At 47.0% G+C, this 16946-nt stretch overlaps 2 protein-coding genes across 4 annotated transcripts in view; one reads left to right on the top strand and one right to left on the bottom strand.

Annotated features, from left to right (window-relative positions):
- The window catches only part of DHX40 (DEAH-box helicase 40), a 35808-nt gene extending 28094 nt beyond the window's left edge, over window positions 1-7714 (bottom strand). Inside the window, exons 1-4 of the mRNA XM_083348947.1 lie at window positions 7649-7714; window positions 5233-5413; window positions 4572-4717; window positions 573-692 (exon numbers count right to left, since the gene is read on the bottom strand). Coding sequence (XP_083205073.1) covers window positions 573-692; window positions 4572-4717; window positions 5233-5398 — 432 coding nt within the window. The 5' untranslated portion in view covers window positions 5399-5413; window positions 7649-7714. The remainder of the gene's footprint in view (window positions 1-572; window positions 693-4571; window positions 4718-5232; window positions 5414-7648) is intronic.
- A 7106-nt stretch (window positions 7715-14820) lies between these two features.
- Window positions 14821-16946, top strand: part of USP32 (ubiquitin specific peptidase 32) — a 206079-nt gene continuing 203953 nt past the window's right edge. For all 3 annotated transcript variants that reach the window (XM_083379651.1, XM_083379650.1, XM_083379649.1), the window contains exon 1: window positions 14821-15503. In XM_083379651.1, the coding sequence (XP_083235777.1) occupies window positions 15446-15503 (58 nt within the window). In that variant the 5' untranslated portion in view covers window positions 14821-15445. The remainder of the gene's footprint in view (window positions 15504-16946) is intronic.

The following is a 16946-nucleotide window of genomic DNA, read 5'->3' as shown; positions in this document are numbered from 1 at the left end:
GCTTTTAAGAAGAGACTGGACAGCCATTTGTCTGAAATGGTATAGGGTTTCCTGCCTGAGCAGGGGGTTGGACTACATGATCTCTAGGGTCCCTTCCAACTTTATTATTATTGCTATGATTAAATTGGACTGGTCACATGAACGACCTATTTTACAACCTTCATGACTTATGACCTTGATAGGCAGGCTCCACTGAAGTCATAAATCAAGGACTACCCTATACTGCACACGCCAGAATGGAAAAGATGTAAGGAAATTTCATGGGAGGATTTAAAAAAAAACACCTCAAAATGCCACCCAGCGTCGAACTGAAGCCCCAAAGTATTGTTTTGACCTTGGCTGCATTCTCTTAACTTCATTAAGTCCTAGGTGCTGAGCGTACACTTTTCCTTCTCCCTCCCACGCCCTCTTCTTCTTGTGCTGTGTCTTTCAGATCCAGGACGTCTTTTTACGAGCGCCTCCACAGAGCAAAGTGCCCCCATTGCTTAAACCCCGAATAACTGGCTGGCTGGTTCGGCTTCCACCAAGCCAGAGAAATAAATTTTAAATCTGCCTATTTTATTAGCACTGACCGTGCAGAGGCTCCGTTCGTGAGCTTCGTCCAGAACGATGACGCTGTACTGGGTCAGATGCAGGTCTGCCAAGATCTGCCTTAACAGGCACCCGTCCGTCAGATACTTGATTGCAGTCTCCTGGGACATTTAGAATCAATATTTAGCCAGGGATATCCTTTTGATTACAGCAAAGAAAACTCCTTACACTGCTTGAAGGAAATCCTCCACTCAGAAAGACCTTAGGAATCACCTGCTGCCAGCGTCAAGCTCCCTCCGCCCAGTGCGCTCCCACAAAGAAGGCCTCCTAAGGGTGCCGCCATTCGGAGAATGCCGTCTGGTGGCTCCCAGGGGGAGGGCGTTCTCTGTGGGCGCGCAGGACCTATGGAACCGTTTACCGGTTGAGCTCCGGATGGCCCCCGACCTTTGCTCCTTCTGACGCGACCTAAAAACCTATCTGTTTGAACAATACGGTCTGGTCTGACGGGTTCTGTTTTAATTATTATTTTAATGTAACTTATCTTCTGCATTTGGGCATTAGGGTTTAACTTATTTTCAATTTCTATATTTGTACATTTTTGGTATTTATGTCACTGTTCACCGCCCTAAGTCCTTAGGGAGAAGGGCGGTATACAAATCAAATAAATAAATGCTTTTTTATTTAATAGTAACAAAAATAAAATAAAATAAAATAAAGGTAAAGGTTTCCATTTTTTAGCCAAGGAAGCCAGTTTTGTCCAAGGACGCTTCTGTGGTCATGTGGCCAGCATGACGCCACAGAGCGCTGTTACCTTCCCACTGAAATGGTACCTATTTATCTACACACATTGGCATACTTTCAAACTGTTAGGTGGGCAGGAACCGGGACGAGAACAGGAGCTCACCCCATCATGTGGCGCTCGGGGCTCGAACCTGAGCGGTCAGCTTTCCAGCTGACAAGCTCGGCGTCTTTAACCGCTCAGCCATCGTGCTCTCTCAGAAAAAAACAACAACTAATCATCATATAATGTCATAATCAGGTCCTTGGGAAGAACGTAGAGGTGGATAAAAATGCCAAATCCAGTCTAGAGCTTTGGTGGAGCAGTGGGCTAATGCCTCCTTAAGTAACACCAGCTGCCTGCAATTAGTGCAGGTTCGCATCCCACCAGGCTCAAGGTTGACTCAGCCTTCCATTCTTCCGAGGTAGGTAAAATGAGGACCCAGATTGTTGGGGGCAATTAAGCTGACTTTGTAATAATGCCGCTTGGGTGTGTGTGTGAAAGCCCTAATAAGCAGGCATATACATAGAATGAAGGCTACTGCTAAGCCTGAGTCTTCGGAGAAGGGCGGGATATAAATGGAATTAAAATAAATAAATAAAATAAAGAATCTGACTTTGCAACCAGCCATCATCATAATAACCAGTCTAAACATCTGGCTCACTGTGCGACAAATGATAATAAACAGAAAAGAGACGTGGCGAGAGAAAATATTACATGGTCAGTACATTTAAAAAAAACAGCAGGCAAAGCAGATAAGAAGAAGGCAAGGCAATGGCTAAGATGCACACAAAACAGAAATTGAGAAGCTAGTGATAGCTATACTTCTGCAAAGAACACTGCAGAGAAGACTGGGAAAAAAGAGAGACAGTGGATCACCTGGTTAGTTGCTGCAAGGAGATTAACCAGACTGACTACAAGCAGCGGCACGACAAAGTAGCAACAAGGGGTGCGTTGGAAGATTTGCAAGAAATACCACTTGCCTGCAAGCAAGAACCGGTAGGGCCATAAAATAGGGGAAAGTAATAGAAGCTAAATTCCTTTGGGATTTTAGAATTCAAACAGACAGGTACCTGCCACGTGACACCCCAGACTTAACAACTGTTGATAAGAAAGACAAAAAAGGCTGGATAGTGGACATGGCAGGACCTGAGCAGAGTGGAAAAGATCACAAAAGACAAAGATCTGTAAAAAGAACTGTGTCAAAAGAAAACAAAGATAGTCATGGTTGCCTTGGGTACAAATCTCAAAACATCTGGAACACCACACGAGTACCCTTGGCATTGACAAAATCTCCATCAGTCAATTGCAAAAGGCAGCTTTTGTCCTGGGACAATACTTTTAATACCAGGGGCCTTCAAACCTGGCCCTTTTATGACGTGTGGACTTCAACTCCCAGAATTCCTCAGCCAGCATGGCTGGCTGAGGAATTCTGGGAGTTGAAGTCCACACGTCATAAAAGGGCCAAGTTTGAAGACCCCTGTTTAATCAATTAACTACATCTGCCTATTCCAAGGCCTTGAGAAGGACTCCTTCACTGGATAAAAATTTCAAATCCACTCTACATATCTGGCTGACTTTGTTTGAAATTCAAGCAAAATATACTTTTTATTAAATACTAAAAGGAACTTGTTTTAAATATCCACTTATCAGATTCAATGATTTTTTTTTTCCTTTTCCCTCCTCCTCCTTTTTTCCTTGTATGCTGCGTCATACAAGAGACGGCATTGGTCGCGCTGGTGAATGATCTCTGGAGGGCTCGGGACAGGGGATATTCCTCTGTCCTAGTCCTATTAGACCTCTCAGCGGCTTTCGATACCATCGACCATGGTATCCTGCTGCGGCGTCTCAGGGGATTGGGAGTGGGAGGCACAGTTCTTCAGTGGTTCTCCTCCTATCTCCTGGGACGCTCGCAGTCGGTGTTGGCAGGAGGGCAGAGGTCGACCGCGAGGCCTCTCGCTTGTGGAGTTCCTCAGGGGTCGGTCCTCTCGCCTCTCCTGTTCAACATCTACATGAAACCGCTGGGTGAGATCATTCGTGGTTTTGGAGTTGGGTATCATCAGTATGCTGATGATACCCAACTTTTCATTTCGACCCCAAACCACCCCAGTGATGCCCTCGACGTGATGTCCCGGTGCCTGGAGGCGGTCCGGGTCTGGATGGGGAGGAACAGGCTTCGACTCAACCCTGACAAGACTGAGTGGCTGTGCGTACCGGCATCTCGGGATATTCAGGATATCCCACCCCTCATTATGGGGGGTGAGTCATTACCTCCTGTAGATAGGGCTCGCAACTTGGGAGTCCTCCTAGATTCACAACTCTCCTTAGAAGACCATATTGTAGCTGTGACTAGGGGGGCCTTCGCCCAGGTTCGCCTGGTGCGCCAGTTGCGGCCCTATCTAGACCAGGATGCCTTACGTACAGTCACTCATGCGCTCGTGACCTCTCGTCTTGATTACTGCAACGCTCTCTACATGGGGCTACCCTTGAAGACCACTCGAAGGCTCCAACTGGTACAGAATGCAGCCGCGAGAGTTGTACTGGGAGTTTCCCGATACTCCCATGTTACACCTTTGCTCCGCGAGCTGCATTGGTTGCCAGTTGTCTTCCGGGTGAGGTTCAAGGTGTTGGTAATGACCTACAAAGCCCTTCATGGCATGGGTCCAGAATACCTTGGGGAGCACCTGCAGCCGGCGTCAACTTCCCTCCGCCCAGTACGCTCCCACAGAGAGGGCCTCCTCAGGGTGCCACCGGTCAAAGAATGCCGACTGGTGGCCCCCAGGGGGAGAGCGTTCTCTGTGGGTGCACCGGATTTATGGAACCATCTTCCGGTTGAGCTCCGGATGGCGCCCGATCTCTGCTCCTTCTGGCGCGATCTTAAAACCCATTTCTTTAAACAAGCTGGCCTGGCCTGATGGGATGGGGTGGGATTTTTATAAACGACTTTAATTTTAAATTTGGATTAATTTTATGGGCATTGTTTAATCATGTTTTAATAATTTTAATTTTTGTATCTAGTTTTTATGTATTGCCCTGTTCACCGCCCTGAGTCCCCTGGGAGAAGGGCGGTATATAAATTAAATTAATAAATAATAAAATAAATACATAAATTACTGTTTTTGACTGTAAACCTAAAAACAAGCATTATCACGCTACTACACGTAAGCCAGGAATCTCTTCTGACTTGGAAAAAAAACAACCCAGCACACAAACACAATAAATAATAATACATTCCAAGAATAAACGGGATTCGAATGCGTACCTCTGAGATGCATTCCTCAAAGCGAACCTGGTACCCCACAAGGCCTCCCACTGGGCAGCCTAGTTCCTCCGCCACTCTTTCGGCCACGGATATGGCAGCCACGCGCCGTGGCTGTGTCACAGCAATTGTGCCCTGTTTGGCAAACCCTATGAAAAGCAAGCAAAAAAAAAACATTACTGATTTTTAGAAGAAGAGAATAACGACGAGCAGAGATCACCCTGCCAGGGGTCATGTGACCACGTTTTGCAACCTTCTGACAAACAGAGTCAATGGGGAAACCAGATTCATTTAACAACCATGTTACTAACTTAACACCCTGATTCACTTAACAACGTGGCAAGAAAGGTCGTAAAATGGGGCAAAACCTACTTAAAAACTTTCTTGCTTAGCAAAGGAAATTTCGAGCTCAATTGTGGTCGTAAGTCGAGGACTGCCTGTATACAAGAATCTGAACTAAAGTTCCCTACTAAGTTGGCGCCAGATAAACGTCAACCGAATTAAAGGAGAGTTGGACCGCTTGTGGCAATGTAATGACTCTAAGTTACTGACACACTTAATTCTCCCCCCCAACTCTGCCTGCTCTTCTTCTACATAAGCCTTGGCAACTGCCCATGCCCGTGAATCTTGGGAGTGGGATAGACTCGTGTGTACGTGCTCTTACCTTCTTCAAATAAATATTTGGGAAGTTGGGTGGTTTTCCCACTTCCCGTCTCACCCGTCACCACAACAAAGGTGTTGCGCCGAATAGTCTCGACTAATTTCCTTCTGAATTTGCTAATGGGCAGAAGTGCAAAGCTGGGAGTTTTTTTCTTGTCTCCCTTCGGCATTTCGGAGTTGTTGCTCTGTCGGTACAAAACGTGAGCGAAACAATTAAAGGTGCAGCTAAGGGATAAAGGTATCCCAACAGATCTTTTTGGTAATGTTAAGTCCTTTGGAATTGATGGAATCTGCCCAGGGTTCCTTGTAATGGAGGGCAGTTTAGCTGGCTGGTCAGGGGCCTCTACAGAATCCGTTTGTGTGTGTGTACAGGTAGTCCTCGACTTACATCAACTCTGGAGCCCAAAATTTCTGTTGCTAAGCGAGACAGTTGTTAAGTGAATTTGTCCCATTTTTGCAACCTTTCTTGTCACAGTTAAGTGAATCGTTGTTAAGCGAGTAACCTGGTTGTTAAGTGAATCAGGCTTCCCCATTGATTTTGCTCGTCAGAATGTTGCAAAAGATGATCACATGACTCCAGGACACGTCAACCGTTATAAATACGAGTCCGCTGCCAAGCATCTGAATTTTGATCATGTGACCACAGGGAAGCTGCAATGGTCATGTGAAAAACGATCGCAAGTTACTTTTTTCAGCGCTGTTGTAACTCCAAATGGTTGCTAAATGAACTGTTATAAGCTGAGGACTACCTGTATCTTGCAAGACAGTAGACACAATGTTACAAAGGCCCAGCCATAGTTCTTTTCCTGCAGAGCTCCAATCAAAACACTGCATCCCAAGTTTTGCAGAATGGACATCCTAGGCCAAGCCCTTTTATGCCGCGTGGACTTCAACTCCCAGAATTCCTCAGCAAGGCATGCTGGCTCAGGAATTCTGGGAGTTGAAGTCCATGAGCCATAAAAGAGCCAAGGTTGCCTACCTCTGCCCTACACCTAGTTTTCCTTCTCCCTCCGTTTTTTTTTTCTTTCATGCCACGCCTTTCACATTGTGCCTGTTGTCTTTCATCTTTTTACATCGTTATGCAGCTTTTGTTACGTTTGGCGCCTTCGATCAGTACTATCGGTTGCAGAAGGCATTTTCAGATGATGCAAGCAGGGCAATCCGTTGTGGCCCAGCCGTAACTCTAAACCAGGGGTCTTCCAACTTGGCCCTTTCATGACTTGTGGACTTCAACTCCCAGAATTCCTCAGCCAGGCACGTTGGCTGAGGAATTCTGAGAGTTGAAGTCCACAACTCATAAAAGGGCCAAGTTGGAAGACCTCTGCACTACACCAACCTCACCTCAAACAAACTGAAAGCCAAGAGGACTCACACTTCGAAATGCATCCAGTCGGAAACATTTCTGGTTTGCAATTTAAAAAAAAAGGAAGAAAAGCACTTATGGGGGCAGAGTTTTCAGTTCCCCAGGTTGGGCAATCTGCACAGGAGAGAGAAAGTGGGACGACAAATTAATCAGGGGATTTTAGGGGGGGGAGGAAGGCTGTAACAATTGCAATCCTCGGGCGAGGCATGCTGGGAGTTGTAGTTCCAAAGCATTAGATACAGGGGTCTTCAAACTTGGCCCTTTTATGACTTGTGGACTTCAACTCCCAGAATTCTTCAGCCAAGCACGCTGGCTGAGGAATTCTGGGAGTCGAAGTCCACAAGTCACAAAAGGGCCAAGTTTGAAGAACCCTGCAATTAGAAGATCAGCTCTCGGGCAGAGGTCCCCAACCTTGGCCACTTGATGACTTGCGGACTTCCTGCTGGCTGAGGAATTCTGGGAGTCGAGGTCCACAAGTCATAAAAGGGCCAAGTTTGAAGAACCCTGCAATTAGAAGATCAGCTCTAGGGCAGAGGTCCCCAACCTTAGCCACTTGATGACTTGCGGACTTCCTGCTGGCTGAGGAATTCTGGGAGTCGACGTCCACAAGTCATAAAAGGGCCAAGTTTGAAGAACCCTGCATTAGAAGATCAGCTCTCGGGCAGAGGTCCCCAACCTTGGCCACTTGATGACTTGCGGACTTCCTGCTGGCTGAGGAATTCTGGGAGTCGAAGTCCACAAGTCATAAAAGGGCCAAGTTTGAAGAACCCTGCATTAGAAGATCAGCTCTCGGGCAGAGGTCCCCAACCTTGGCCACTTGATGACTTGCGGACTTCCTGCTGGCTGAGGAATTCTGGGAGTCGACGTCCACAAGTCATCAAGTGGCCAAAGTTGGGGAGCCCTGCGGTAAGGAATCAACGCCCGAAATTCAGGAACTACGAGGCTCGAGCCGAGCACCGCCTCCCGCCACCCCCCAGCCGACGTCTTGCGCATGGGCTGTACTACACTGCCCATCCTCCACGGCCAGCCTCGCCTTCCCACTGGAAATAGTCCTTACCCTTCGCGGGGGAGCCCTTTCACAAGCAGCAGCCGCAGGCCACGTGACTCCTGGAGAGCACGTGAGGTCGTTAGAGCACCACCCCCCCACCTGACGTCACGGCCTTCCGGGCACAAGCCCCACCTACCCGTCCAGCCCCGCCCCTTCTTCTGATCAGCTGTAACACTTTGGAAACGGACGGATTGGTTGATTGGGGAAGAGAGGGAGGGATTATCCGTTATCAATCTAGTCCGGGATTTAGCAATTGCACGGATGACGTGAATGACCGCTAAGCAGGTGGCGGAGTTTCTCACGACCACAAGGATAGCAGAGCTCTGCGCGATCCTCTACTGCCCTCTACTGCCCTGTTTCTGGGCGACATTAAGATGAGTGGCTGGCTGCGGAATGCTGGGAGTTGAAGTCCACCTTCTTCAAGCATACAGGCTGGGGAATGCTGGGAATTGGGAGTTTGAAGTCCACCTATCGAAAAAGCAAGCCGACCGGGGAAATGCTGGGAGCTGTTGTTGTTGTTGTTGTTGTTATTATTATTATTATTATTATTATTATTATTATTATTATTATTATTATTATTTATTAAATTTGTATACCGCCCTTCTCCCGAGGGACTCAGGGCGGTGAACAGGGCACATATAAATAGAAAATACAAAAATTAAAAGAGAATTAAATAATCGCCCAGATAAAACAATAACAATATAAAAACCCATTAAAAACCCTAACATCCCCCATCAGGCCAAGCCAGCTTGTTCAAATAAATGGGTCTTCAGATCGCGTCGGAAGGAGCGAAGGTCCGGTGCCGTCTGGAGCTCAACCGGCCGCTGGTTCCATAAAGCTGGAGCGCTCACAGAGAAGGCCCTCCCCCTGGGGGCCACCAGCCGACATTCTCTGACCGGAGGCACCCTGAGGAGGCCCTCTCTGTGGGAACACACAGGGCAGAGGGAAGTTGACGCCGACAGCAGGTGGTCCCTGAGGTACTCTGGACCCATGCCATGTAGGGACTTAAAAGACCATTACCAGAACCTTGAATCTCACCCGGAAGAGTTGAAGTACACCCAAATAAAAAGCATGCTGGGTGGAGAATGCTGGGAGTGGAAGTCCACACATCTTGAAATGTGCTGACTGGGGAATTCTGGGAGCTGAACTCCACCTTCAAAGCATGCAGGCTGGGGAATGCTGGGAGCTGAAGCCCACCCAAATAAAAAGCATGCTGGCTGAGGAATTCTGGGAGTTGAAGTCCACCAGTCATAAAAGGGCCAAGTTTGAAGAGCCCTGGCCAAGGGAATCTTGGGTGTTGAAGTCCATGCCACTTAAAAGTTGCCAAGGGTAAGAAACGCTGCCCTAAGCACAGAGTATTGTGTAGCAAAGCCTCAGCTGTGCTTTCCGAACGTGGCTTGAAAAATGACTCCCAAAGAAAAACAAGGAGAGAAAAATCTCCTTCTGGTTGATTTGCAAGTTTCTTTTATTACTGGTAAAGCTTCCTGGAGTTAATCTTATCAGTCTGCAGTGGAAATGTTTGCTTAAAAAATGACAGTCAAATTCTGCCTTATGACCACTTTCCATTACATCAGAAGGTGTAACTCCAGAGCAAATATACCCAGTAAACGACGAATGGTAAGACAAGGTACAAAGTGAATACACCTGGATAGGATTTTCTAAGCATGGACGTACCTTCTCACAAATTCTGTTTTTCTCCAGATTTATACAATTGTATAAATCACAGAGCCTAAGTAACTTTCTTGTCCAATGGCAGAAAGGCTCCAAATTCTCCTGTCAATCAGCTGAAGGATTGACAGTGATTATTTTACGACCTACCGTTCTTAAGCCAACTGCAATTGTTATGTGAATTGGTCCTCACATTTACAATTGTCCCCATGGTTGTGTGATTAAAATACAGACGCTTGTCAACTGGCATGTATTTATGACATCCTGGGGTCATGTGACCATCATTTATGATCTTCCCTGCAGGTGTCATGGTTCCAACAGATGAAACTCTTCAAAAGAAGTTGGAGGCATTGTTTACCTTAAAGCAGGGGTGTCAAACTCAATTTCACTGAGGGCTGCATCAGCATTGCGGTTGCCCTTGGGGTATGTGGTGTGGCCAGGGTGGGCGTGGTCTACTGGGTGGGCATGGCCAGCTCTACATGATTTGCGTCAAGGGTGCCTATGGGGGTCTGGGCAGGAGTGGGACAGATCTGAGGGTCTCTGGGAGAAGGAGATGGGACCCAGGCAAGTGGCAAGGCATGGTCCACTGGAGGAGCCTCACTGTTCTTCTCAGTCTATGCGGGGGGGGGGGCTGGACAGTGGTGCGCAGGTCAAATGCCCAGCCCTCAAAGACCCATGGCACTAAGCCCAGCTCCACTTCCCCAAGGGGGCGCCCAGCTGCACTTACCTCCTCCTCAAGGCTGCTGCTGCTGTGCTTGCTCTCCTTAGCCAGGTTGCTCATGATGGGTACGAGGGCAAAGTCAAGAGGGAGGCCCACTCCCTCTCCATGTGAGGAGACCTGGCTTTGTATCCAAAGCTTCCTTAGCAATAGGATTGGAGACCCCCCAGGATAGGCCAGGAGGAGGGGGCAAGGGGATGGTGAAAAGGCAGCAGGGCAGGACTAAGGCAGGACTTCCATCAGACCCTCCCTCTCCTTCCTTCCTTCCTTCCTTCCTTCCTTCCTTCCTTCCTTCCTTCCTTCCTTCCTTCCTTCCTTCCTTCCTTAGAACAGAGTGATGGGAAAATATTTGAGATGAGGGAGGAAGAAAAACAGGCAAGAAACGCAGCTGGGGAAGTGTTATCCTTTGTGAGTAATGAAGAAATGCACCATCGCCTGGAAGTGGTCAGCACATGGCCCTCCCCTACTTCACATATCCGGCTTGGTGGGCTCTGGGGGAGGGGATGCCATAAGCAGCGTGAGAGTCCATGTTACCTGTGCAATGCTGCCCAGCCCCCAGACTGCCTGGTTTTGGCAGGCAGCAGGGTGCTCTCCTTACAGTGCTGAGAGGCTGAGCCGGGTGGCATAAATCTGAAGAGAAGCGTAACACTGCCCAGCCTCTAGCCTGCTCGGAGTAGGCAGAGCCATGTGCTGGCCACTTCCAGGCAATGATGCATTTCTTCAGTCCTCCCAAAGGGTGATACTTACCCAGCGTGCACCCAGGGGGTAGTGCCAACGTGGCACGGGCTGGTCCCTTGCTGTTTCCAGACGGCCTTGTGGAGCTAAGACTGAATGTATTTCAGCATAGATGACCACCACAAAATTGTACATTGGCTCCCGGGGCCAAGGCAGTGGGGGCCGTTCCCTTACTGTTTCCAGGATGGCTTTGCTGGCCACATGAAACCACTTTGCGGGCCGGATTCGGCCCCCGGGCCTTGTTTGACATATCTGCCTTAAAGGATCTTTTATTCGAGCAGCATAGAATCGGCACTTACATAATCGAAGCCAAAAACTGAATTCCCCTCCCCTGGGCACATAGTATCAAAGCACAATTCCCTCCTCCAATTAGCAGTCATCAATCACATTCCCCAATTAGCTTGAAGCCCGGGCTTCCTCTCCAGCCCCCAATTCTTTATCAGCTCTGAGTTCAGTAACCTTGATTCTCACGCTAGATTTAGTGTTGTTATGTCTAGCTGGACTCTCATTCACATTCCCCCCCTCCCAGCATCATCTAACCCTAAAAGCGAAAGGGAAAAAATGGCTACATTTCCATTTGTTGTCAATGCAAAAACATCCGATGTTAGCAGCGTTGACATCAGGCTTCTGGCAAGCAAAGTCAATGGGGGAAGCCAGATTCACTTAATGGCCATGTGGTTTGTTGAGAGACTGCAGCAATTTGCTTAACCCAGGGGTCTTCAAACTTGGCACTTTTATGACTTGTGGACTTCAACTCCCAGAATTCCTCAGCTACCTTGCTTTGCAGTGGAAGTTCCCACTTATGGATCTGGATTACAAGTCTGGATCTTGTAATTCTGGTACCATACAGAATCAAGCAGACCTTCTCTTGAGGTTCTTTCTCACCCTTCCCTGCTTCTCAGGACTGTCTCATCTTTTCTGCAAGTCTCCCCTTAGCAACTTCCTCTCTTATCCCGAGTTCAGTTCTCCATTTGCTCAGAGATGCCTGTGAGAACCAGCTGAGGTGCTAAACTACGATTAACATGGTTTAAACAAAATGCTTCCTTGTAGTTCGGGAAATCCCAGCTTTCAATAAAATGTCATTTTTCAGGGCTACTAGGTATCTGGGAGGGAAGGAAGCAAAAGGGAGGAGGACATGATGAGCCATGCATTGCAACACTATGATGGAAACTGTATTAATTATGTTCCATGTTCAGTGTTGAGAGACAAGCATTTCTCATCCGTTCATCATGATGGTTTGCAACTATGCTGGAAGTGACAATAGGTGAGGAAATATACCCATATGATTTTTCAATTCATAGTTGCCGCATCCTGGGCTCATGTGTGACATTCCCATCTGTTTTCTGGCAAGCAAAGTCAATGGGGGAAGCTGGATTCACTTAATGACCGTGGGATTCACTTAACAACTGATTTGCTGAACTGTGGCCAAATAGGTCATAAAATCGGGCACAGCTTACTTAAAACCGGCTTGCTTAGCAAAAGAAATTCTGACTGCAATTGTGGTTGCAGGTTCAACCTATATGCCCTCATTGCTTTTTTAGATAATTGTGAATTCAATGTTGGAAATATTATTATTATTATTGTTTAAAGATGTGAAAGCGTTCCTCAATTATCTATAAAAAATGAGGAACCTTTCACTGTTTAAATAGGAAAGAAAGGGATTATTCAACATTGGAATATTTAGACGTCCTCCAGATTGCCTTGGAAGAGCAAACCTGATCCATTTTCAGAATAACAGAGTTGGGAGGGACCTTGGAGGTCTTCTAGTCCAACCCCCTGTTCAGGCAGGAAACCCTATACCATTTCAGGCAAATGGCTGTCCAGTCTCTTCTTAAAAACTTCCAGGAGGCAGGTTGTTCCACTGAATTGTTCTCACTGTAAGGGAAATTCTCCTTAGTTCTAGGTTGCTTCTCTCTTTGGTTAGTTTCCTTCATTAGTTTCCATCCGTTGCTTCTTGTCCTGCCTTCGGGCACTTTGGAGAATAGCTTGACTCCCTCTTCTCTGTGGCAGCCCCTCAAATATTGGAAGACTGCTATCACGTCACCCCTTAGTCCTTCTTTTCACTAGACTTGACATACCCCATTCCTGCAACCATTCTTCATATGTTTTAGCTTCCAGTCCATCAATTCACACAGTTGTGAAGTGGCAATTTATCAAGATAATAAAAAGATTGATGGCTATGATAGTATGTATGTAATGAGATGTTAACTTTTTTTGATGGGCCAATTACATGCCATTTAGCTGTCAACTCTTATGAACCACACAGATAGAACAGTTAAAATATTCAGAATACAGATGCTAAGATACGGAGCTGCGTTTCTCAAACTTGATCATTTTAAGAGGTGCGGACTTCATCTCCCAGGAAACATGGGACTTCTGGGAGTTGAAGTCCACACAGCCTCGAGTTAGAGAAACGCTGATGTAGAGAGCGATCAAATTGCCATTCATTCCACTACAAAAAAAAATAATAATTTCCAAAGGTAACTTTGGGCACTGTGTGTGTCCTCTTCTACAATTTTTATCTCAATGGACTCCTCCCTCCAGTCGCTGCTTCTCACCAATTGCTGCCAAATACTTGCTGTGAAAACATTATAGAGGTTAGATTGGTGGGCTTCGCCACTGCAATTAAAACTCTGCACGGTTTCAGATGGAGACAGCAAGTCCCTCTGAAGGGATTGCATACCTATGTTTTTTTCTCTAGAAGCAAGACACAACGGAAACTATATTGTGTTTTTGGCATTTGAGGATAACTCTCTAAAATATTCTCTCTATAGAAGGAAAGATAGTGCCGCTTCTGCTCTGTCACGTGATGAAAAGCAAGCTCGGAGGGGAGGAGCTGTTTTCTGATCACTGTAAAGGGAAGGTTAAATCAAGAAAAACACACTTCAGGCTTCCAACCGAAAGTCTGTTAAATCCAATACAGCAGGGGGGGGGGGTTCTTCAAAATCGGCCCTTTTATGAGTTGTGGACTTCAACTCCCAGAATTCCTCAGCCAGCATACCCAGGTGAGGAATTCTGGGAGTTGAAGTCCACAACTCATAAAAGGGCCGAGTTTGAAGACCCCCTGCAATACGGTAAAACCCTTCTGAGACATCAAGCAGAACAGAAAATATATTGCACTCGCAGTCTTCCAGTATCTCAGCAGCCGCCACAGAGAAGAGGGGGTCAACTTATTCTCCAAAACACCAGAAGGCAGGACAAGAAGTAACAGGCGGAAGCTTCTAGAACTACAAAGAAACTTCCTGACAAGTGAGAACAATTAACCAGAGGAATGACTTGCCACCAGACGTTGTGGGTGCCCCAACACTGGAGGTTTTTTTTCAGGGGAGACTGGACAACCATTTTGTCTGAAATAGTGCAAGTAGGCCTCAGCTTATGATCACAACTTGAGGCCAAAATTTCTGTCGCTAAGTGAGACAGTTGTTAAGTGAATTTTGCCCCATTTCACACTTAGCATCCTCATGGTTGTGAGATCAAAATTCAGATGCTTGACAACTGACTCATATTTATGACGGTTGCAGTGTCCCGGGATCACATCATCCCTTTTTGCGACCTTCTGACAAGCAAAAGTCAATAGGGAAAGCTTATCGACTGCAGTGATTCGCTTAAAAAGTTGTAACATGGGGCAAAATTCATTTAACTGTCTCACTTAGCAACAGAAATTTTGGGCACAATTGTGGTCGTAATTGAAGACCACCTGTATGATTTGACAGGGGCACACAGAACATATTTATTTCTTAAATGCTCTGGGGAAATTACGAGGTAAATTTTCAGTCGTAATAGAGACTGTAATCATTGCTAAGTATAATAATAATAATAATAATAATAATAATAATAATAATAATAATAATAATAATAATAATAATAATAATAGAATAATAATAATAATATAATAATAATAATAATAATAATAATAATAATAATAACAACAACAACAATAATAATAATTTTATTTGTATACCGCCCTTCTCCCGAAGGACTCAGGGCAGTGAACAGGGCAATACATGTGAAAAGACAAGAATACAAAAATTAAAAGAGATTCAACAAGATGCCCAAAAACTACAACAATAAGTTAAAATACATAAAAAGCATGTATTTATTTCCCCCGCCCCCCCCTATATTACTTCCAAGTCAGAGAATTTTAAAAAAGGAACGGAGAAAAGATTGTTGCGGTCTTAAAAACAACCAAAACAATTAAAAACGTTCGTTATTATAACTTTTTTTTTAAAAAAAAGAAAAGAAACTGGAAAAGGGAATTTCGTTCCGCGCACGCGCGTTCCCCGCGTGACGGCACGCGGTCGACCTCGCGCCGGAAGTGAGGGCTGCTCGCCGAATAGCTCTCCCTCTCCGGCTCGGGTAAGCGGGGTGGGGGTGGGGGTGGGGGAGAGAAACGAGTGACACGCCAGGGGGCGGGGCTGAGCTTTGAAAGAAGAGGAGGGGTCAGTTAATTGGCGACGTCACGTGATTCGGAATGGAGGTGGCGGCGGCGGCGGCGGCAGCTGAGGCGAACATCTTCCTCAGGAGTCGGCGGGAACGGCGCTGCTGTTGCGGCGGCCGCGGCTGCTAGTCCAGGCGAAACGGCGGCCGCGACGACGGCGGCGGCGGCAGCCGCTTGAGGCGAGCGACTGTTGCCGGGGACGGACGGACGGCGGCGGCGGTCTCCGCCATGGACTGAGGAGACCGCGATGGGCAACAAGGAGTCGCGCATCGGCTTCCTCACCTACGACGAGGCCCTGCGGAGGGGTGAGTGGAGGGCGGGGCTGCCCAGGAGGCGGGTATGCAAACGAGTTCTGCGAGCGCCCTGATTGGCTCCGGCGGCGGGCATGCTAATGAATATGTAAATGAGAGAGAGAGAGAGAGAGAGACGGAGGGGCGCCGGGTTGGCAGAGAGCAGCGACCTTTCCTTGTGGGAGGGGCTAAGCTAAGGAGGCATGCGAAAAGGGGGAGGGGCTTTGGGGGAGTGGAGGGGCTGCTTCTCGCCCCCTGGTGATGGGGTGCAGGTCCCATCATCCTCGGCCAGCCAGGCTAAGGGGGGGGGGCTTAGGGGGTCTCCAGGGGTGGCAACATGGCAGACTGGCAGCTGAGATGATGGGAGGTGGAGATTTAACCTTGCTGGAGCTCATCAGGTGGGGGGGTGGGGGTGGCTGAGAAGCAGTGGAGATGGAGGGGGGCTGGGGGGGCTGACTCTGGGGCAGCCATGGGGAAGGAAGGACCCTGGTGGCTAAGGCAGCATTGCTGGAGACAGAGAGAGGTTGGAGTGTTTGGCATCTCCTTATGTGAAATAGTAAGGGGGCCTGACCTGTGGTCCTCTGTGGATGTTGGGGGGATACAGGGGTACCATCACTGCTGTCTAAGAGGAGGGGGTTGTGGATGGGTATAGACAAGTTATCCCTCTTTGTGGTTGGAGCTGGTTAAAGGTTGGAGATACTCCCGTCATCCAGGTCAGCGTTGTTCCAAAGGTGCTTTTTCTAAAGGCAACTGGACTTTCTTGGGTTTTTTTCCCCCTTGAAAAATGTTTCGCTTCTCATCCATTCGGTTGAGTGCTTCAGTTCCGAAGAAGCTTCTTGGATGACAAGTGAAATGTTTTCAAGGGAAAAGAAAAAGAAAAAAGTCCAGTTGCCTTTTGGAAAATCGCCTTTGGGACATTTCCAGAATGGTGAACGACACACCTTAGGCTGTAACTTCAAAAGTTGTCTGCTGGAACCAGCTAGAGAGAGACCAGGATTAAGGTTGCCATGGTGGCGTGCCTGTTGAGGGGTTGGACCTGCCCCTCTTCAGGGATTTATGGTGTGGGGAGTGATTATAGATGTTGATTAGGTCTTGGAATGAAGCTCACATAGCTGAGAAGCAAATATGATTGATGACATCTTAGGAAATGGAGCGTTTATTGCTCAGAGGAGTACTGAGATAAAATACTTGTACAGATACTGGAAAGGGCTAGACATTCATATATATATATATATATATATATATATATATATATATATATATATGCTAATTACTCATATATTTTATATGCTCGATATATTGGAGAGTATAGAAAAGATCTTGCAGTGATTTTTGTCGTCTGTTTAGTAAAGTCCCTTGGAAGAAAATCTCTTTAATCTGGTATTTGCTTGTTTGTTTTATTGGTGGTTATTGTTGGCTGCTTGTTAACAGTGTGACTGGCTGTCGATGGAATATTGG

The sequence above is a fragment of the Vipera ursinii genome, assembly GCF_947247035.1.
Source record: "Vipera ursinii genome assembly, chromosome: 1".
NCBI lineage: Eukaryota > Metazoa > Chordata > Lepidosauria > Squamata > Viperidae > Vipera > Vipera ursinii.
Note: the sequence above shows the minus strand (reverse complement) of the source record. Positions and strands in the feature narration are given on the sequence as shown.